The sequence below is a fragment of the Somniosus microcephalus genome, chromosome 9, assembly GCF_052327205.1.
Source record: "Somniosus microcephalus isolate GS21.2 chromosome 9, FLI_Smic_1.0, whole genome shotgun sequence".
Lineage (NCBI taxonomy): Eukaryota > Metazoa > Chordata > Chondrichthyes > Squaliformes > Somniosidae > Somniosus > Somniosus microcephalus.
In genome coordinates this window covers 135,433,715-135,455,237 of record NC_140995.1, presented here as the reverse complement: position 1 = coordinate 135,455,237, position 21,523 = coordinate 135,433,715, and the positions used below count along the sequence as shown (strand labels likewise).

General features: G+C 52.5%; 2 protein-coding genes across 3 annotated transcripts in view; both read left to right on the top strand.

The window, feature by feature from the left end:
* Nucleotides 1–582: 582 nt before the first annotated feature.
* Nucleotides 583–2,117, top strand: fabp7b (fatty acid binding protein 7, brain, b). Its single transcript, XM_085997280.1, has 4 exons — nt 583–771; nt 1,097–1,269; nt 1,545–1,646; nt 1,732–2,117. The coding sequence occupies exons 1-4, from the start codon at nt 699–701 to the stop codon at nt 1,780–1,782; spliced, it is 399 nt and encodes a 132-aa protein (XP_085853406.1). The 5' UTR covers nt 583–698; the 3' UTR covers nt 1,783–2,117.
* Nucleotides 2,118–3,632: 1,515 nt separating this feature from the next.
* The window catches only part of smpdl3a (sphingomyelin phosphodiesterase acid like 3A), an 83,942-nt gene continuing 66,051 nt past the window's right edge, over nt 3,633–21,523 (top strand). For both annotated transcript variants that reach the window (XM_085997277.1, XM_085997276.1), the window contains exon 1: nt 3,633–3,784. In XM_085997277.1, the coding sequence (XP_085853403.1) occupies nt 3,664–3,784 (121 nt within the window). In that variant the 5' untranslated portion in view covers nt 3,633–3,663. The remainder of the gene's footprint in view (nt 3,785–21,523) is intronic.

Sequence of the window (21,523 nt, the reverse complement as noted above, 5' to 3'; positions counted from 1 at the left end):
TCGTTTCCGAATTAAAAAAAAAATCACCTTGGAGACAGGCAACCGAATGCTATCGTTGTAAATACGAAATGCCGCACTTAACTGTTTTGCTTGAATTAAATGTCATCTAAAATATTACTTTAGAAAACAGGTGCAGCACACAATAATTGAAATGTAGAACGGATCTTTAATACTAGCTCTGATATTTACTCACGTTAACTGTACTAAAATGTTCACGAATAAAGTATAGATCTTTCCAGGTAGGACAGAAAGGTTTATATCGGTTGCTTTATTTTCCAGTCACAACGACGACGAGTGGAATGCAATAACTTGCGACGGTGACCAAACGCTGCAATTCGTAAAGGCAACGGAGGCCACATTGGGGGAACAGGTCTCCATTCCTTATTTTAATTACAACCTCTTTACTTTTGTCCTTTACACTGTTTTTCATTCCCATTTTTAATTCTCGAATTCCTTTTTTGGGAAACTTTCCACTGCTTCAGTCACAGTCGATGAGAGGCGATTGATCTTCTCCGCTGTCCGCCATGCTCCGCCCGTGACTCCACCCACCCGGGGGCTGTATTTAGGGGCCATCGCGCCCAGCCGCAGCACGGGCTTTGCATTTTCATCGCCAACAGGGTCGGCAGTTCCAACTTTAACGCCAGTTTTCACCGTGAAATCCTCTTCCTTCGCTTTCTCCAATCTCCGGTATCGTCACCATGGTCGATGCCTTTGTCGGAACCTGGAAGCTCACTGAAAGCGAGAATTTCGATGCGTACATGAAAGCTTTGGGTAAGCAGCGCGCTGCTAACCTGTAGAAACACCTGGGGTTTAATCTAAACCTTAAATCTGCAGTGGGAGTCCAAAAAAAGGCTGGCCAAATCTTGTATGGAAATAGATGCTTGAAATAAATGTGGCTAGGTGTTGATTGCAGTGTCGGAGATCCATATTTTAAGAGCAGACTAAGTTACAGGCATGTCTTGATTTTGTTAAATCTAAATGATTTCCCTCACCTTTTTTGCCCAAGTAGAGCCAGTATAAAGCTAGTCTTTATTTATTTATATCTCTCGCCGAGAACAGAGAGCAGCAACTCGTGCAATATCTGTATTTTTGGCAGGTGTGAGTTTCGCGACTCGACAAGTTGGGAATGTTACCAAACCGACGATTATCATCAGCAAAGAGGAGGATAAGGTGGTGTTGAAGACTCTGAGTACCTTTAAAAACACCGAAATCAGCTTCAAACTTGGAGAAGAGTTCGACGAGACCACACCAGATGACCGAAATTGCAAAGTGAGTTCGGGCAAGGGCCGTGCAATGTGTTTTTCAGCGTGTGCATTCGGAGTACATGCAAGCGCTGTGGACAATAAAAGTGCCACCAAAGAATTTGATTGTTTTTACTGCCCAGTCTCTAGGTTGCGAGGGGGTATTGAAGTGAGCAGAGGTGCTGTTCAAGCGTTGCACATTCCAATGCGGTACCACACCGTTCCACGGGAATTCGTGCTCTAAATATTTCTAGCTATTAGGTAGGTTTACCGATCGATAACTCGTTCTGTTATTGTCAACAGACAACGGTGACGTTGGACGGTGACAAGCTTGTGCATGTCCAGAAATGGGACGGAAAGGAAACTAGTTTTGCCAGGGAGATCAAGGATGGCAAAATGGTTATGGTACGTTAACCTGCAGTTACATTTCTGGTGTATATATCTTTCAGTGCGTGAGTTGTATTATTGAATTCTTTTTATGTTTAAACAGACTCTCACATTTGACGATATTGTTGCCGTTCGTACCTACGAGAAGGCATAACGTTCCGCGGGGAGTCCCGTGCCCTGTCAGAGCAATCGAGTCCCGTTTATTGGACTCAATGACAGTATTTGAAATCGGGAGCGGCTCTTCTCTGGCAGTGCTGTAACTTGCAGGGATTTCCATTGGGGGAGCCAATCCACGAAGCTCTTTTGTAACACGATTCGAAATACTGCATTTTATGTTGTAAAGTTTAACAGAATAACAATTTTGTAATATCTGTACATCACTTATCCACGTTTTTATTTTTTATAAAACTGAGTTCAGTTGTGGAAGGTCTGTGTTTTAGTCACAATGACGAGTTGAAACGGTTAATAAAAGTGTTGCTCTGGAACTGACAGTTGTGGTGTTTCTTATGCTAATAGATTTACTTCTATATAAAATATTTGTCATGTCGTTTTATCATCTTTCATACTCAACCGCTACACGTGGCTTTAAATTAAAAATACTTTTTTGGTCCACTAGTTTCTTTTTCATGAGGTGAATATAACTTATGTTACACTGTAAGGCGCTTAAAATATATTGGCACCTTTTTTAAAAAAGTCCAACGTAACCTTCACTCAGCTCCTTGCTGCCTTCCTCAGGCCCACTGAAGTGGTATCTCTGGTCTGTCTGCTGTCATTGTACCAAACGGAAGTGCTCAGGGTGCAGGTGGGTCCAAAGTAAATTCCACAGCTACCGTCGGTTCACATTCAGTATATTGTCCCGAGCGGCTAGCAGGAGTAGGATACCTGTTTCTTCAGAGGTTATTTATTCGACAAAATGTTGGCAGTACATTAGTAGAAACATAGAAGCAGGAGTAGGCCATTCGGCCCTTCGAGCCTGCTCCGCCATTCAATATGATCATGGCTGATCCTCTATCTCAATACCATATTCTGGCTCTCCCCCCATTCCCCTTGATGCCTTTTGTGTCTAGAAATCTATCTCCTTAAATATAGTCAGTGACTTGGCTTCCACAGCCTCCTGTGGTAGAGAATTCCACAGGTTCACCACCCCTCTGGGTGAAGACATTTCTCCTCATCTCAGTCCTAAATGTCCTACCCCGTAGCCTGAGAGTGTGACCCCTCGTTCTAGACCCCCCAACGATTAGGTTAATTAAGAAAATGCACTCCATTAATTAAAAAGGAAGATTAAACAGTAATACGAAGTGGTGAAACTAGCTTTCCAATGTGTACATGAAAAAAATAAATGATTTGCTCAGACGATTCTGAAATGCATATTGTGGAAGATCAAGCACAGTTCGCAGAGACTGTAGCAATTCCAATGTTTATAAGAGCCGTATTTCAAATTTGCTTTGCAGAGAGATAACTTCTCCAGTTCTATTCGCAGCTGTTCTGGGGTCAGTGACCTCTAGATGGAAGCGTTCTCACTGAAGGACACTTGATTGTGCGTAGCCCATAGGGTGGTGGGGATTTAAAATCTGAATTATTGGAAATGTAACTTGCTCTAAATCAGTATTTTTTTTTTAAAAAGCAAAGTAGCACCACAATTTCGAGCTTTCCATACTTTTTTTTTAAAGAATACGTTTTTGACAGCACAAAAGGAACATGTCTTTAAAACTAGTGAGTTGAAACAGTGGAACACAGCAAATAGCCAGGCTGCTTAGACTACAATCTAGTCTGTTGCAGTTTACTTCAACGGAATTTAAAAGGAATGCTTACTCCACAAGTACAAATTCGAATTGCAGGAATAGAAAAATCCTTTACATTTACATGTATGCGGATGCCGTACGGGCGAAAGTCAAAACGGGAAGGAAAAGCAAAAGGTCTCACCGATTTCACAATGCAAAATGTGATCTTGCTCTGCGATCCCAGCAGCAGCTGGTCGGGAGGTGTGACGGTCACGTGGCGCCGCTCAGCTGTGCAGCTGCGTGGAGAGGCAGCGATGGAGGCAAGCTTCAGACGTGTGTGTTTGTGGCTCGCTTGCAGTGTGTGTGCATTCACTCCAAGTACTCGTGCTTACACCGCCGCACTGCACCGCGAAAGTGCAGGAGTCCGGGCCGCAGGTGAGGGGGTCTGTGTGTGAGTGAGAGAGTTGATTTACTGTGGCAATAACAGTAATATTAAATAATCAGTTCCACCGAGAGTGTTATTGTTTGGATTTAAAGTCGCGCGTTGGGAGAGCACTGCTGACTGTTTCGTAATGTTAATTTGGAAGATTTGCTTTTGTTTTGAAAAGAAGGAACAAATTGGTACTTTGCAGTCTGATTTGTTACAAAATAACGTGAAGGTCTTGCTATTTCCTTGGCGTGCGAAAATGGTTTCTATGTCAGAGAAACTAAAAACAAAGTTGTTCAGTGGCTAAACCGGAAATAACAACAGTAGGGAAAGAGATCCGCCTATGTTCGTGGTGAGTTGGAAGAGCTGCGAAAATCCATTGGCATGGATGATACTCCACATATGTTTATTGTTGTGGCAATTTAAAAGCAGAAGAATTGCTGGACAATAAACTACCAAGGGCCATCTAGTTCGCCTTCTAACCACACGATACAACGATAATAGAGTTGTTGACTAACCATAGCAATCAATCTCCATCAAATCTACAAATAACAACAGAAAGTGCTGGAAACACTCAGCAGGTCAGGCAGCATAGAGGAGAGAGAAACAGTCATCGGGGTCGATTTTCCTGGAGCCGTCAGGCGGGGTTTCAAGCGTCTGTGTGGTGGGGGGGGAATATCCCGAATTTGGGGGTCCTGACACCATCCCGCCCAAAACCCCGCCCCACGCAGGGGCGGCTGGGACCCGCCGAAACCAGGCGGGAAGGGATTAGTGCCAATTAACTGCCTGTTAACAGGCAGGTTTTAGCCTAATCCCTAATTTGAGGGGTTCCCTACGGCTCCAAACCACGCCGGGTTAGAGCAGGCGGGCCGTCGGGTTGAAGGGGTCGCGATGTCGGTGCTCAGGTGAGTGATGGGTGCTGGGCGGGCTTAACAAGGTCAATCAAGTCAAAATTGCGCGGATTGGCCGGACGTCGAAGTAGGCGGGTCTAAAACCCGAAAGTTGTAGTCCCGCCATCTTCCCGACAGCTTCAGGAAAATCGACCCCATCGTTTTGGGTCAGTTGAAGGGTTCGACCCGAAACAATGATTGTTTCTCTCTCCTGCTGCTGAGTGTTTCCAGCACTTTCTGTTGTTATTTCAGATTTCCAGCATCCGCAGTATTTTGCTATTGTATCCCATCAAATCTACAACAGTCTATGAGGAGAGGAAAACCCCAGTGGTGGAATTCTTTGGGAACCATAGCTACAAAATTACCTGTTCCACCCAAGCATGCTATATTTACATGTCTCAAACTACTCGTACTGTAACCTAAAATACAATATCTAATTTTGCATTTGAATGAAACAAGACTGCTGCCGCTATCTTCCCTAGGGAGACTGTTCCGTAGATTGACCACTCATTCACTGAAATTGGCCCGTAATTTGCGGTCAGTGGTGAAGCAAAGGTGCTCGCCGCTGGGCTCGAAGAAAGCTGCCCACAGAGATTGCGCGATCTCTGTGGCGAGAATTTTGTTTCTCTCGACATGTAATTGATTGCAGCGCTCTGTAATGGGAATTCCCAGTGAAGAGCTGCAGTGAAGTCAATAAGCTGTCAAAGCAGCCAATCACATTCAAGAATTCTCACAGACAGCAAAACAGGAAATGAAAAGCAGCTTTTATATGGACTTTTTAAAAATGTTAGAGTGCAAAATAAAGATTGGGATTTTCACATGAGGATAAGGTACAGTTGAAATATCAAACAAACTTTACATTATAAAATTGTAATTTTTATCATGATGGAGAAATTTGACATTCCACAAACATAGAAATTAATTTTTCAGGGTCAGAACAGTTGTATAGCAGTCAATACACTGTTAAATCCCCAATTACACCTATTCCAACAATGGGGTATTTAAGAGCAATAGTGTGGAAAAGCCCAAGTTTTCATCAGTTCCACTAATTTCACTGATTGCAGGCTATGGGGGGAGGGGGGTGTGGTCCACAGCACCACCTGTGTTGGAGCAGTGAATGACCGCAACCTCAGGATTTCCATGTTTAGATGAGCATGCGCTAAATCCTGAAGTTGCGGTTAGTTTCAGAGGGATAATAATGGCGAATGCTGACAGTTCGCCGTCATTACCCAGCGCTAAATCTGGGCCAATGTTTCCACAGATTAGTTTTCAAGCGCAGGCCATGTCCTCTGGTTATACTGTTGTGTATAAGGTGTAATAGCTTGTCATGGTCTTCACTATCTATTCCCATTAGAATCCTAAAAACAGCAATCATATCACCTCTTAATCTTCTTTTCCAGTGAGAACATGTCCAATTTACATAATTGCTCCTCATAACCCAATCCCTCCATCCCCTCAATCCTCCTGGTTGCTCTCTTCTGTATCCTTTCAATAACTGCAGTATCCTTTTTGTACTGTGGTGACCATGAGTGTACACTGTATTCTAAATGCGGCCGCACCAATGATTTATAAAGTGGCAGGATTACCTCACTTTTAGCTCAATATATACCTTTTAATACATAGCTTTTAGAAGTGGGTATACTGTAAAGTGGAGTAGGGTCAGGGAGTATGTTCCCCCAGATAATCACTTTTGACACCTGGTTTGGTGCATTTTACAGGTTTTTGCAATAGAATATATTACATTCATTCGTGACCTTTGTAGAAGTGGGTGAACTCCAAAATGTAATATGTTATACTACTTACCGGGAAGAAAGACCTGCTTGTAGATAAGTGAATTGAACCCAACACAATTGGAATATGCAGGACTGTTGCTTAGCAACACGCCGTTTCTTCAGATTCTGTATGAAAGAAATACCGCTACAGACTATCGAGTGCAGCACCACCACTGAAAGGCTGCTGCATATGGGCGCAGGAGAATAAGCCCTTCTCCCACTTTTAAAGTCAGCAACTGTAAGAAGGCTGCTTGCCAATGTAGAAAACTAGTAAAAACCGATGAAAATCTGAGAGAAGAAATCCAAATGTTGAAGGCATAAAATTGTTAGAGCAATTTTGGGGCGAAGCTCCCCAGGAAAATTTTGAATTTGTACATGAAAATTAAAGCATTCCTCAACAGTCACACTGCCATATGCATCAGTCACACTCCCTTATGTATCCCTCACCCCATTCAAGGAGATATTACACTCCATCCAACTCATGCCCTTTCACAGTGACACACCTTCTTCAATGGGGTGCCTAAAACTGTAGATTAAATTTGTACAACATCTTGCTTTGGGCCACAGTTTTAGGCACCGCATTGCAGAAAGGACAATGAAGCCATAGAAAGTGTACAGCATAGATTCACCAGGATGATGCCGGGGATGGGAAACTGTAGTTATCAGGAAATAATGGGACTATCTTTATTGGAGCAAAAAATACTATGGGGAGATATTATGAAGGGTCTTATTAGGGTGAATCGGCAAAGACGATTTACTTTAATTGGGGGAGTCAGTAATGAGTTTAAAATCATCACTGTGAGGGAGGTTAGGAGAAATTTCTTTATGTAGAGAGTTGGAGCATGGAATGTTTTGCAATAGGCAGCGGTTGAGGCCATTGTATATTTTAAGGGAAAGTTGGTTAACTATTTGAAGTAGAGGAAGATTCTCAGCTATGGGGAGAGTGTGGGGCAGTGGGACTAGTTTTTGAATTGCTCTAGTTAAGAGCTGGCACAGACGGAATGGGTTAAATGGCATCCTCCTGTGCTGTGAACTTCTCTGATTCTGTTGATGTACTGATCATTGTAGCATCAATAGAATAGACCAGAAAGGTTGTGATGGGGGGGGAGAAAGGAGGTTGAAAAGAAGAGCGAGCTTGCCTATCAGACAGAAAACTTTAACTTGTACAGAAGTATTTACACTTTCTTTAAATATAAATGGAATATTCCAGTCTTGAATGGATTTGGGTGCTAATGGGAAAAGAAGTGTTTTGCATGAAATTGGAAACTGCGCTTGTTGAAAGCAGCTTTAGCAATGGAAAAGATGGGAGCTTGAGAGTTGAAGAGATGACATGCAACAAGTTCAGAGGCACATATCTTGAGGATAATGAACAGTTACGTAGAGTTGCATAGCGTTAACAGCACAGAAACAGGCTATGCGGCCCAACTGGTCAATGCCTGAATTTATGCTCCACACAAGCTCCTCCCACCCCTCATCATCTAAACCCCATTAGCATAACCTTCTATTCCTTTCTCCCTCGTGCTTGTCCGACTTCCCCTTAAATGTATCTATGCTATTCGCCTCAACTACTTGTGTTAGTGAGTTCCACATTCTAACCACTCTTGTGGGTAAAGAAGTTCCACTTGAATTCCCTATTGGATTTATTAGTGACTTTCTTATATTTATGACTGACTCTTCTAGTTACGAGCGATACAGTCAGGTCCAGAAAGTATTGGGGGTCGATTTTATCTCCGGTGCAGGGAATTGGCAGGTTCCCCGAATTTAGTGATTCCGACATGATTGTAAATGGGTCTGTGAGATTGATGCAAATTTAACTCAATTGGCCAATTGATTTCCAGCATGTGGGAAGCCTTGGCAATTGAGTATTTCCAGTCAGAAAGTCGCAGAATATGACATCATCATTGCTGCTGCTTTTAAGGTTCACAGCAAGCCTTGCTTCTTCTGCAGACTTCCAACCTTCAACATTAAGATGGCACAGTAGCCTGCAGGAGGAACGGCCAGCAGGAGGGCCAGATCTGTGCTCAAATTTGATGAGGCTTCACTACAGGCATTACTGGATGGTGCTAGGGCCCACAGGGAGGTCGTCTTACCTTCTTCAGGGAGGAAGAGGCCTCCCAGCCAGACCAAGGCTGTGTGGCTAGAGGTGGCAGGTCAAGTCAACTGCTTGGGGCTTACACGAAGAATGTGGTTGCAGTGCAGGAAAAGATTCCATGACCACCTTCGCACTGGAAAAGTAAGTACTGTATGATGTTTCCATCACCCTCAATCTGATCCCCATTGCATTTCCTCACCAGCACTCAGCTTTAGCAATCTCTTCCTGCACATCCCACTAGACACTCACATCCATGCACCCATACCCATTCTCTCTCTCTCTATGCTCACATTCACAGAACTATGCCACCATGCAGCCCTCACACTCCCTCTCACTCTGATGCTTTGAACACAACTGACAACACACAGGGAGGGCCCTTGGTCTTGCAACCTCACTCCATCTTTGTCTCCTTCTAAGTATCTATGCTATGCAATCTCTGCACTCCTTCATTCTCACTCAACCTCCACTTGTCTCCCTCATTGCAGGAAAAGAGAGCTCACAACAGGAGAGAGCGAGCCAGGACAGGAGGAGGGCCGCCCTCATTAGCCCAGCTCACCCCCTGGGAGGAAGGCGTCCTGGAAATTGCTGGGGGCTGACCGAGATGTGGACATTGGGGAAGGACAGGCAGGAGCATCCCCGCAAGCTGGTGACAGAATAGTTTTCCATTTCTCTCGTTGGCATTGCATGAGTCGCTGATAATGATTCTGAAGCTACATCATATGGACTTATGATCATCTACAAAATGCAATGTGCATGTAACCTTGGCATCACATCTCTAACTTTTTCCTTGACTCCCCCACAGGACCATCGAGAGCCCCCATCCCCACGGTGCAGGAGGGAGAGCCTGAGCAGCCAGACTCCTCAGAAGAATCTGCAACCTCTGAGGGCGCATCGTCAGCAGAAATAAGCGCACCCAGCACCAGCGCAGACACTCACACCTTGGTGGGACCTTCGGAATAGAGCTGTCACCTGGTGTATCACAGCTCACAAGTGAGCATCAGCAGATTGTGGAGACAGGGACAGCAGTGGAGAGCCCTCGTCGGAGGGCGCAGGACTCTGCCAGCTCGGCTCAGCTGCATGTGGACCCTCTGCCTCTGGGTCCATCCGTAAGATCAGAGGTGATGGAACTCCATGCACAGATGCAGGAGTCTCTGGCAGGTTTTGTCTCCAGGGTTGCGAGTGTGGAGCGAATGGAGGAGTCCATAGCGAACATGAGTAGAGCCTTTGTGGAGTCAGTGGCGCATGAATGCATCAACATGGAAAGGATGGCTACCTACGTGGAAATGATTGCTGCCTCCGTGGTAAGGCTGGCTACGGTAGAGGAGAGGAGGGCTACGGCCATGGAGGAGGTTAGTCGCCAAGGTATGGAAAACATGGTGAATGTTCAGAATAGAATGACATCTCTTGAGGAGCGACAGGCATCTATTGAACAGAGAAACCAGACCTTCATGGAAGTCCTTCTGAGTAGGACTGCCATTGTAGATACGGGTCCCCATGGCCCCCCTGATGTGCAGCAAGCTGCTCTCAAGCCACTTGCAGGCACTGAGGGGGACCTGACCCATGAGAGGGAGGTTGGTGGCAGACCTCAAGGAAGTGGGGGCTCCTCTCCAAGCGCTCACACTTTCATGCCACTGCAGAGCTCTCGGTCAGAGCCCCGCCGGAGTCCACACCCAACGGAGGTAGAGGTCTCAACCACTGCACAGCCGCAGGAGCAGCAGACTGCTGGCGAGCCCTCACAGGCTCGCCATCCCAGAGGACGCCCGCCAAAGGCATTGAGACAGGAGCAGCAGGAAAGTGAGCAAGGGGCCTCCACATCTGCTGAAGCCACAGGGGAACCACTACGTAGGGGAACCACTACGTAGGAGCACGCGTAAGAGGAAAATATAGCACAAATAGTGTAAGGGGTTTTAGATCGCAGAGGTTTCTCTCTCCAGAGGCGCCTCTCTCTTACACAGTAAAACCTTGAATGGTTCGACCCACTCGCCCCTTAGGTTCTATACACTGGACTTTGAGGCAGGAACTACAATGCAGAGAATACTCTATAGATCAGGTTTAATGAAAACGAAATGAAATTTTATTGCATAAAAGAACAAATTGAATGTAAGCCAGTAAGGTACATGGGAGGGAAAAACAAATCATAATACAGTACTAACCAACATATATACAGGCATGTTATACTTTACAAAAGTCATCTCGAAATGGGGAAACACACGGAACATCGAGGGACAACAACTCATAATTAATTACCCCTTTAAATGCCCACCCCCTAAGCCTATCTAGATCAGATTGTGAGGGGCCAGAAACATGCTCACCAATCCAGTTGGAAAGTATAGAGTTTTGAAAAAGGTCTGCGTTTTGATCCTTTCAGGCGTCCTGTCTCCACATGGTCAGTGGAACGCAGCGGGCTGCGACACACCTTCTCCCTTGAGGTGAAGATCACGGACAGGCTGGATGTCCGCAGGCCTGGACGTCGGTGCGAGGAGAAACCAACTGTTTTACCATTTTCGCATGGGTTTCGTCGCACAGCCCAGTTGGTTTACCGTTTTCATATAGGTTTCTACCTATCTTTGTCAGTGTCCCAGGGCTGGTCGATGATCTCCCAACAGTTACCCCGGGGCTAAATGCTGACTTGATTTCCCATCTCGAACCGCGATCCTCCGTCACCTCCACTTGAACTCTGCACCGATACCGAAAAGGGGTGCGTTTTTCGATGGCTGGCGATGTAAAGAGATAAGAAAAAAAGCTCTCGATAGCTCCTCCAGGTCCCCAGATATACTTCTCAAAAGAGGCCCTTATCTCCCACCAGATCAAGGTTAGTCTTTGTTTAAATTTTGGCGGGCTTGTAGCACAGCGGGGTAGTTATTATGTTTTAAACTACTTTGGGATGGCCGGTAACGGCCATCTCTGGTCTGGAATGACCCTGTATTGCTTTTAATGTCCTCTTGATGTCTTAAAACGGTGCTTGATGTTCCCCCTATGAATATGAAACTGTTTTCCTTTGTCTGGGTAAACATTTAGATGGCCTTTATCTACAGGCCGATCTGACTGGATCTGCATCCAATCCATATGTATGTGGTTCTGTCTGGTTTCATTTTCTCAAACGGCCTTCCAGAACTTACTGTGGGCTGAATCCACAAAGGCTGTCTGGGGACTGCAGGAACCATTTTCAAGTGTCCCAAAAGCTGGTCACGGGGTCTGGTGGCCATTTTGTGTGCCCTTTTTTCTGGGCTTCTTTTAAAACAGTCTTTAAAATTAAGGCCTTTTCTGCCAATAGACCCTTATAGGACAATGTTCAAATTTTGCGAATCTTACAGTCCGCCCTGATACTATAATTTGCTTGAAGTATCATAATTCTGGGTGAGCAAAATTTTCTGACTCTTCACAATCAAACCATCCCCTGTATTTACCTATGACCCCACGACACATGCATTTCCCATTTCAGAAAACCCGCAGTGCACACTAAGCATCTATAGATGGCAATACATTGGAATTGAAATCTGACACACACATTTCCAGGCGTGGAGGGAGGCCTAATACCCCTACACCACCTGGTTCATGCATATTCTCTTTTATTTATTAATAGCAACACATATAATAAAATTCAATAAAAATACCATAAAGAAAAATACACACAAAATCATACATGAATACTATCAAAAATAGAGGGAGGGAAACTTTAACTTTATACATAGCAGCAAAAAATCTAAACGGGTGTCTCCTCTTCTACCCACACATAATGCTCTCTCCATTCTCCTCTGTTCTCATACTTCTGGACACGCTTGTCCCTCTTACAATGTACAAACAGTAAATAAATCACAATAAAAACCTGACACACTACAAGGATGTGGGAGGCTATCCTAATCCATGAAGGGACTTCTATATTAGTGAACAGGTCCCACCACTGTGGGGTCACTATATCTAATATGTCTGCCCCTATTTCTAACGTCTTCTGCTCCAGCGTGTAAAAATGTTTCTGTGAAACGGCAACGGCTTTTAGTATCTTGGTGAGGTGTTCAGGGAGAGGGGGAATGATATAGCCAAAATGTGCAATGAATCGTTGCAGATCGGTGAAATTTTCTTTAACAGCGATGTGAACAGTGGAAGGTTCAGGAATGGGGACAATTTGCTCTTGGGCCACTTAAACTTCTGCCTAGGGTTTGAAGCAGAAACTGCTGTCACTGACCGGACACCAGCCATGCTGTCCATGTTGGTAGTGGGGCGCTGCAGTGGTGACACAGTATGTCCCACCTCCTATATGCCACCTGCGGGGGCACATGGCCTTGTGCCATTGCCTCCATGGTGCAATTTATAGGCTTCTCGCCAGCAGTTCTGAACCCGTACTGTGGTTTCGAATAGGCATTCAAGTGCTGGGGACACAGGATGATGTGTGCTCCCTGGCTCCGGCACCCTGAGCGGTCGGTACCCGTCATTGCATGCTCCCATCGAATGACGTACGGTGGGACCGCTGTATAGCGAATGTGTGCACCCCTTTGACTCCAATGTTCTCCACCCTGTATACCGGGGCGGGTTTAGCTGTTTTTCCCATAACCGGCATTCTTACCACTATACCCATAATGGTGTGATTAGGCCTCCCATAGTCCACTGGGACTGGGTAGGCCTCTGAAGCTAGTCTGAGCTGGCACGGACTCAATGCGTTCTCAAAAGGGTGGAGGGCTGCGAGGTGCTTATTGCTGATCCAGGAGGGGCCCAAACCTTGTTTTAAATCCTCCAGATTACTGCGGCCCTCGCCCAGTAACCACGCCCCATACAGCACGCACGCTTCGTTTTGCGCAGCCTGATCTGACGCATTCCGATCCTCTCTGATGAGAGCATTTACCGTTTTAGCGTGTTTCTCCAGCTCAGCTATTATATCCTTAAAGTGTAGTGTCATGGCCTGGTCCTCATTTAACTCAGAACCCACTACCTTATTCTCGTCCGTCAGTATCTTTCTTAACCGCCCTTTTAAATCATTGATCTGAGTCTGCAGCTCCACGTCATCCAGAGTGTTGATGACGGAAGTCCCTGTGTTGAAGGCTGTAAAAATGTCATTGACTGTACCCCTCCTTCCTGTCCAAGACCTCGTGTGGTTTATAATCCGGCTCTGTCGACATCAGCAAAGTCGAACTCATAAAATTGTCTGAACATGTTTGTTAACAGGCCCTGGTACAATTGCACCTCGGTGACGTTTAAAATCACCGAGGCCACCGCGTAGTGCACCCCTTGGTACAGCACCTGACCTGTGGGCACTAATACCAATCCATTCCCGGGTCACTTGGTAGTGGTGGGGCACCCTTGCGGGCTTTGGCTACCGGAATTGTGGGCAGGGGCTTGCGGGGGCGGGTGATGAGCTCAGTGGCATTCACCGGGATCTGAGAGTACGGGACTCGGCACGCCTGTGTGCTGACGTCCCACCTCATCCCTTTCCCATCATCCTGCCACTGTCTTTGGAAAAAGATGGAGACGCCTGTGGGGCAGATGCATTCTGAACCCCACATACAGATGTAAATCCCCTCATCTGGTTCCCACCATTTGTCCCAGCAGACACTCAATCCCCCATGAGTCCCCGTAATAGTCTGATGGGTATTGTTACCCAGTCGCTCCCACTCGACCGTGGAGTTCTTCATGGTCTGGCTCAGCTTCCTGAGCCACCACCGTCGGTCCAAAGGAACATGTCCAGTGCAGACCAAACAAATCTTCCCGACGGTAACGCTGACTCTGTGTGCGATGATCCTCACCCTGGGACACATTAGAGAAGTCTCTCTGTATGCAAATCCTGACTGGCTGGAGTATTCCGTAGAGTTCGACCCCAGCCATCCTGGCCATCTCCCTTCGTGGAAGTAGGTGGCTGTCTCCTCAACGTCACGCGCGCCCGACCGATCCGTCGCGATGGGGGCGGTGTCCCCGGAACACCCATAGACTATGGAGTCCTTGGTGTAGCCCCGATAGGCCCAACTACACCCGATCACCGCGAGCGCGATGAGAATCTTTTCCATGGTACTTTTGGTTCCTGCAACAGATTAAACGATACAGCCAAACTCCCGAGAGATTCTGGCCTAGGTGAAGGCATGATCAGGTCTTTTGACCTCGATCCAAAACACAAACACATGCTGGGCAGATTCCAAAACTACTACTTATACATACTATCGCCTTAAAATTACACACCTCAAACTTAACCAATCTTAAACTTAACTAAACTTATGTACAGCGCCACCCGTCCCCGGGCGGCCTACCTAATCCCTGTTTGGACTGCAGCTCACCGCTCCCTGTGGCGGGGCTGCACTGACCTGTAGCTTGGGTCCCCCGCAGCCTTTTGCTGCCAATTGGGGACTGCGTTTTTCCAGGGGTTTCCCAAGTCGGTGTCTGCTGACATAGGGGGAATCTGGCCAGGGTTTTCTTGGTTGAGGCGTTCGAGACGACCTGCGAAGGGGTGTCTTGGGCGAGGCTCCCTTAGCGAGTGGATCTGTGGTTGGGACTTTGGCCCTCACAGCCCGTGGCTCCTCCACGACTGCCGGCTTCGGCTCCCTTCTCTCAGGCTCCGCCCCTTTGGGATTTGGGTCTGTGGCAGACGACGACTCCCTACCTGTCCCTACAGGTGGAGAATCTCCGCCCCCAAGTTCTACCTCCCCTAAGCTTGAGCCGAGGGTGGGACCTCCGTCCTCCGACTCCACCTCCTCCAGAATCGTGTCAGGGGCAGGGCCTAGCTGTTCGGGCTTCCCCCCCCCCCCCCCGATGGCGTTCGGATCAGGGGGAGGGCCCTGGTCTTCGGGCTCTTCCCCGTCCGGGCTCTTCCCCGTCCGAGTCCCAGGCCAATGGGGAAACCTCCCAGGTGGGCGGGATGGCTCCTCCCTTCAAACAGGCTGCGGTTCCAGCCTGTGTGGTCTATGACTTATTGCACGCCTCAGGCTGAGGATCTTTACCCTCAGACCTGGCTTCGGTTGCTGGCTCTTTTGCACCCGACTTAAACAGTTTGCACTGGTCATGAACCATTTTACAAACCCTTAGCTGACCCTCTAAACTGCCAGCCCTCGCTGTTAACCTCGCGTTCTCTTCCCTTAAAGCTTGCTCAACTAACTTAGCCTTCGCAACCTGGCACCGCAGGTATTCCTCCATTTTACAGGAGGTCTCTTCCTCTGCATGTCTTTCTAGAGGACACAGGTCGACAGGCTGCGCTGGCTCTAGTCATTTTGGTGCAGCGGTCGGGGCTGTGGGAACGGCAGGACCGGTGGTGACTGCTATCTTCCCCTGCGAGATCATAAGAGACCGCATTGTCTCTAAAATTGATTCTATTGCAGCGGGATCCATAGCTGCACCGGTTCCTCTTTCTTGGGCAGGGGCTGCGGCTTGAACCTGGACTCGTGCTGGGGCAGCGGTCTGGGCTTGGGCTGCGGGAGATCTTCCCTTATTATCCTTCCACGGATTTTTACAGTCCCTATGCCAATGTCCATCCTTCCCACACCCGTAGCAATTGAGCTTGGCCTGGGGAGGGCGATTCCCCTCCTGATGCCACTCCTTTTTACTTGGGGCTGCGGGTTTTGCCTCATGCACTTTCCCCTTAGAGGGAGGTGTTTCCTGACTTCTACAATTCTTGTATGCAATGGTAAGCTGTCGGAGCACTGTCTCCTCCGTGATACCGGGACCTTGGGGGTCAAACCAAGATTTGGCTAGAGCCTGTATCTTTGGCAAGCTGTTGGCAACCAGGCAACGGAGCCAATGAACCCGCTGAACGGCGTTCATTGCGGCCCGTTCAGGCATGCCCGGACAACTGTGCCGATACACTGGCCACAGCCTTTCTGCGAAAACCCGCGGGGGTTCTCCAGTTAGCTGCACAGTCCCTTCCACACGGAGGAACGGGTTACCGTCGTCAACTTCCAGGACCTCGTCCCTGAGTTCCGCATACCCTTTCTGTCCCCTCTTGCTCCCTGCTGAGAGGCACTGAAGGATTGTGCTATCCAGGGAGAATAGTAACATCTTCGCCTGCTCAGGATCATCACAATCACCGTGGGGCAGCACGATCTGGTTCAGGTGGGGTCCGTCCGCGCCATTGGCATCGGTGGGACCATACCTCTGATGCCGAGGACACATTGGTGCCGGCTCCTGCTTTACTACCAGGGGTTGTTCCTCTTCCAGTTCTACCTTGGCCACCCCCCCTTCGTGCCAAACCTCATTACAGCTCGGCGGTGCTGAGGGTTCAGTGGCTGGTGCCACAACTACTTCGTGTGGAATTGGTCTTTTGGATTCCTTCAGGAAGTCTATGTGACTTGCTTTTGGGCTTGCGAGGCATACCATGCCTTTTGCCTTAACCAAGGCCGTTCTTGGGTCTTCTATCATCTTTTGGCAGGGGCCATGGTCTGCGCTCTCAAACCCGTGCTCGAGAGCCAGCTTGTAAGCTGCCTTAACCTCTACTACTCTCTCCTCCTGCGCTCTTAGCTGTTGTGCGAGGCGGGCGCTTTTCTCCCGTACCCTCGCTTCATGCAACTTTGCCTCAGTAACCTGACATTCCAGGTACTCTATTTTAGCCTGATGTTGGCTGGCTACAGTTTGGCGTTCCCGATTCAGCGCGTGAAGCGCTGCGATAAGTTTTTCCCCACCCACGGCCTTTTTCCTCTATCTCTGAAGCCTGGGTTTTGATCTTGGCTGCCTGCACTGCAACGACCTTGTCCAAAATCTGGACTTGTCTTTTGTAGCACATCAGCCACACTGCCTTCTCGACTGACTTCTTATGTTCTTTGCTCTCTGTCCACCTGATGGCTGCGTCTACCGGATGCTCATCCCATAAGAGATCGGAAATCCACTGCTTAGTGAGAGTTACCTTGCCAAAAACATAACCCGCTATCCTCTCATCCATAACATTTTGTCCATTTAAACCTGGGTCTAATACATTGCAATCCTGCTGCCAATGTCCTGCCGCGGTCGCCATTTTCTGTAAGGGGTTTTAGATCGCAGAGGTTTCTCTTTCCAGAGGCCTCTCTCTCTTGCACAGTAAAACCTTGAATGGTTCGACCCACTCGCCCCTTAGGTTCTATACACTGGACTTTGAGGCAGGAACTACAATGCAGAGAATACTCTACAGATCAGGTTTAATGAAAAGGAAATAAAATTTTATTGCATAAAAGAACAAATTGAATGTAAGCCAATAAGGTACATGTGAGGGAAAAACAAATCATAATACAGTACTAACCAACATATATACAGGCATGTTATACTTTACAAAAGTCATCTCGAAATGGGGAAACACACGGAACATCGAGGGACAACAACTCATAATTAATTACCCCTTTAAATGCCCACCCCCTAAGCCTATCTAGATCAGATTGTGAGGGGCCAGAAACATGCTCACCAATCCAGTTGGAAAGTATAGAGTTTTGAAAAAGGTCTGCGTTTTGATCCTTTCAGGCGTCCTGTCTCCACGTGGTCAGCAGAACACAGCGGGCTGCGACACGCCACCTTCTCCCTCGAGGTGAAGATTACGGACAGGCTGGATGTCAGCAGGCCCTGGACGTTGGTGCGGGGAGAAACCAACTGTTTTACCATTTTCGCATGGGTTTCGTCGCACAGCCCAGTTGGTTTACCGTTTTCATATAGGTTTCTACCTATCTTTGTCAGCGTCCCGGGGTTGGTCGATGATCTCCCGACAGTTACCCCGGGGCGTGGGTAGCCTGGGCGTCTGTTGCCCAGCCACGCCCGAGCTACGCACCGGCCATTCCGCTGGGCCCCGATTCCGAACCAGTGGCCAGCCATCTTGGTAAAGGCTGGCTGGGCTCACTGCAAGTTCCTCGCGCTCGAGCTGCACGGCGCACGCGCACCTTCACACAGAGCGCGGCCAGAGGGAAACGAGCAGGTTAGCGGGGAGGGCGGGGCTCGGGAGGGGAGGGGGAGCGGAGAGGGTTACCCCGGCAACCGGGCTCACCAGCCGCAATCGGCCCTCTCAAGCTGCTCAGGCCCAGGCCCGGTCCCGGAGATCGTGAGGCGGAGAGGGGGAGGAGGTTTACCAAGGCAACCGGGCCCGGCCAACCGCAATCGGCCGTCTCAAGCCGCCTCGGCCCGGCCTCGGGAGGGCGGGGCTCGGGCTCACCGGGGCGCTGCGCTCGGCATGTCAGTGCGTGGGGCGGCACGGAGCTCAGCGGAGCTATCGCCGGCAGAGGGGGAGAGGGTCTGCTGGCTCCCCTCCTCCCCCTCCCCCCTCCCTCCCCCTCCCCCTCCTTCCTCCTCTCCCCCCCCCCTTCCTCCTCTTTCCCCCCCCCCTCCTCCTCTCTCCCGCCCCTCCTCTCCCCGCCCCTCCTCTCCCCCCCCCCCCGCTTCCTCTCCCCCCTCCCCCCCCCCCCCCGGTCGCGCTCTCTCTTTTCCCCCCCCCCCCCCCCCGGTCGCGCGCTCTCTTTTCCCCCCCCGGTCGCGCCTCCTCCTCTTTTTCCCCCCCCGGTCGCGCAGCGCTCTCTTTTTCCCCCCCCCCGGTTGCGCGCTCTCTTTTTCCCCCCCCCCGGTCGCTGCGCTCTCTTTCCCCCCCGGTCGCGCGCTCTCTCTTTCCCCCCCGGTCGCGCTCTCTCTTTCCCCCCCGGTCGTGCACGCTTCCCCCCCCCCCACTGACCCCGCGCACTCTTTTCCCACCCCCGGCCCCGCGCGCTCGCGCTCTTCTTTCCCCCCCCCCCCGGCCCCGCGCGCGCGCGCTTCTTTCCCCCCCCGCCTTGGACCCGCGCTCTTTCCCCCCCGGCCCCGCGCGCACTCTTTCCCTCCCGGCCCCGCGCGCACTTCTTTCCCCCCGGCCGCGCGCGAGCGCACCGCGCGCGCTCCGTCCCCCCGGCCCCGTGCTGCGCGCTGCGCTCTTTCCCCACGGCCCTGTGCGCGCTCTTTCCCCCCGGCCCCGCGCTGCAGCGCTCTTTCCCCCGGCCCCGCGCGCGCGCTCTTTCCCCCCGGCCCCGCGCGCGCGCGCTCTTTCCCCCGGCCCGCGCGCGCTCTTTACCCCGGCCCCGCGCGCGTGCGCGCTCTTTCCCCCGGCCCCCGCGCGCGCGCTCTTTCCCCCCGGCCCCGCGCGCGCGCTCTTTCCCCCCGGCCCCGCGCGCGCGCTCTTTCCCCCCGGCCCCGCTGCGCGCGCGCTCTTTCCCCCCGGCCCCCGCGCGCTGCGCGCTCTTTTCCCCCCGGCCCCGCGCGCGCTCTTTACCCCCGGCCCCGCGCGCGCGCGCGCGCTCTTTCCCCCCGGCCACCGCGCGCGCGCTCTTTCCCCCCGGCCCCGCGCGCGCGCGCTCTTTCCCCCGGCCCCGCGCGCGCGCGCTCTTCCCCCCGGCCCGCGCGGCGCTCTTTCCCCCCGGCCCCGCGCGCGCGCGCTCTTTACCCCCGGCCCCGCGAGCAGCGCGCGCTCTTTACCCCCGGCCCCGCGCGCGCGCGCTCTTTACCCCCGGCCCTGCGCTGCGCGCTCTTTACCCCCCGGCCCGCGCGCTGCGCGCGCTCTTTCCACCGGCCCCGCGCGCGCGCTCTTTCCACCGGCCCGCGCGCGCTCTTTCCACCCGGCCGCAGCGCGCGCTCTTTCCCCCGGCCCCGCGCGCGCGCTCTTTCCCCCCGGCCCCGCGCGCGCGCTCTTTCCCCCCGGCCCCGCGCAGCGCGCTCTTTCCCCCCGGCCCCGCGCGCGCGCTCTTTCCCCCCGGCCGCCCGCGCGCGCGCTCTTTCCCCCCGGCCCCGCGCGCGCGCGCTCTTTCCCCCCGGCCCCGCGCGCGCGCTCTTTCCCCCCGGCCCCGCGCGCGCGCTCTTTCCCCCCGGCCCCGCGCGCGCGCTCTTTCCCCCACGGCCCCCCGCGCGCTGCGCTCTTTCCCCCCGGCCCCGCGCGCAGCGCGCGCGCTCTTTCCCCCCGGCCCCGCGCGCGCGCGCGCGCTCTTTCCCCCCCGGCCCCGCGCGCTGCGCTCGCTCTTTCCCCCCGGCCCCGCGCGCGCGCTCGCTCTTTCCCCCCGGCCCGCGCGCGCGCTCGCTCTTTCCCCGGCCCGCGCGGGCTCGCTCTTTCCCCCCGGCCCCGCGCGCGCGCTCGCTCTTTCCCCCCGGCCCCGCGCGCGCGCTCGCTCTTTCCCCCCGGCCCGCGCGCGCGCTCGCTCTTTCCCCCCGGCCCCGCGCGCGCGCGCTCGCTCTTTCCCCCCCGGCCCCGCGCGCGCGCTCGCTCTTTCCCCCCGGCCCCGCGCGCGCGCTCGCTCTTTCCCCCCGGCCCCGCGCGCGCGCTCAGCTCTTTCCCCCCGGCCCCGCGCGCAGCGCTCGCTCTTTCCCCCCGGCTCCCGCGCGCGCGCTCGCTCTTTCCCCCCGGCCCCGCGCGCGCGCTCGCCTCTTTCCCCCCGGCCCCGCGCGCAGCGCTCGCTCTTTCCCCCCGGCCCCCGCGCGCGCGCTCGCTCTTTCCCCCCCGCGGCTCCCCGCGCGCCGCGCTCGCTCTTTTCCCCCCGGCCCCGCGCGCGCGCTCGCTCTTTCCCCCCGGCCCCGCGCGCGCGCTCGCTCTTTCCCCCCGGCCCCGCGCGCAGCGCTCGCTCTTTCCCCCGGCCCCGCGCGCGCGCTCGCTCTTTCCCCCCGGCCCCCGCGCGCTGCGCTCGCTCTTTCCCCCCCGGCCCCGCGCGCGCGCTCGCTCTTTCCCCCCGGCCCCGCGCGCGCGCTCGCTCTTTCCCCCCGGCCCCAGCGCGCGCGCGCTCGCTCTTTCCCCCCGGCCCCGCGCGCGCGCTCGCTCTTTCCCCCCGGCCCCGCGCGCGCGCTCGCTCTTTCCCCCCGGCCCCGCGCGCGCGCTCGCTCTTTCCCCCGGCCCCGCGCGCGCGCTCGCTCTTTCCCCCGGCCCCGCGCGCGCGCTCGCTCTTTCCCCCCGGCCCCGCGCGCGCGCTCGCTCTTTCCCCCCGGCCCCGCGCGCGCGCTCGCTCTTTCCCCCCGGCCCCGCGCGCGCGCTCGCTCTTTCCCCCCGGCCCCGCGCGCAGCGCTTCGCTCTTTCCCGCCCCCGGCCTTCCCGCCCGCGCGCGCGCTCAGCTTCTTTCCCCCCGGCCGCCGCGC

Bases quoted from the DNA above. Each gene is read 5' to 3' on its own strand.
- fabp7b (XM_085997280.1), top strand. From the start codon at position 699: ATGGTCGATGCCTTTGTCGGAACCTGGAAGCTCACTGAAAGCGAGAAT. The intron at 772-1,096 runs GTAAGCAGCGCG...TATTTTTGGCAG, and splicing joins TGCGTACATGAAAGCTTTGG to GTGTGAGTTTCGCGACTCGA. The intron at 1,270-1,544 runs GTGAGTTCGGGC...TATTGTCAACAG, and splicing joins CAGATGACCGAAATTGCAAA to ACAACGGTGACGTTGGACGG.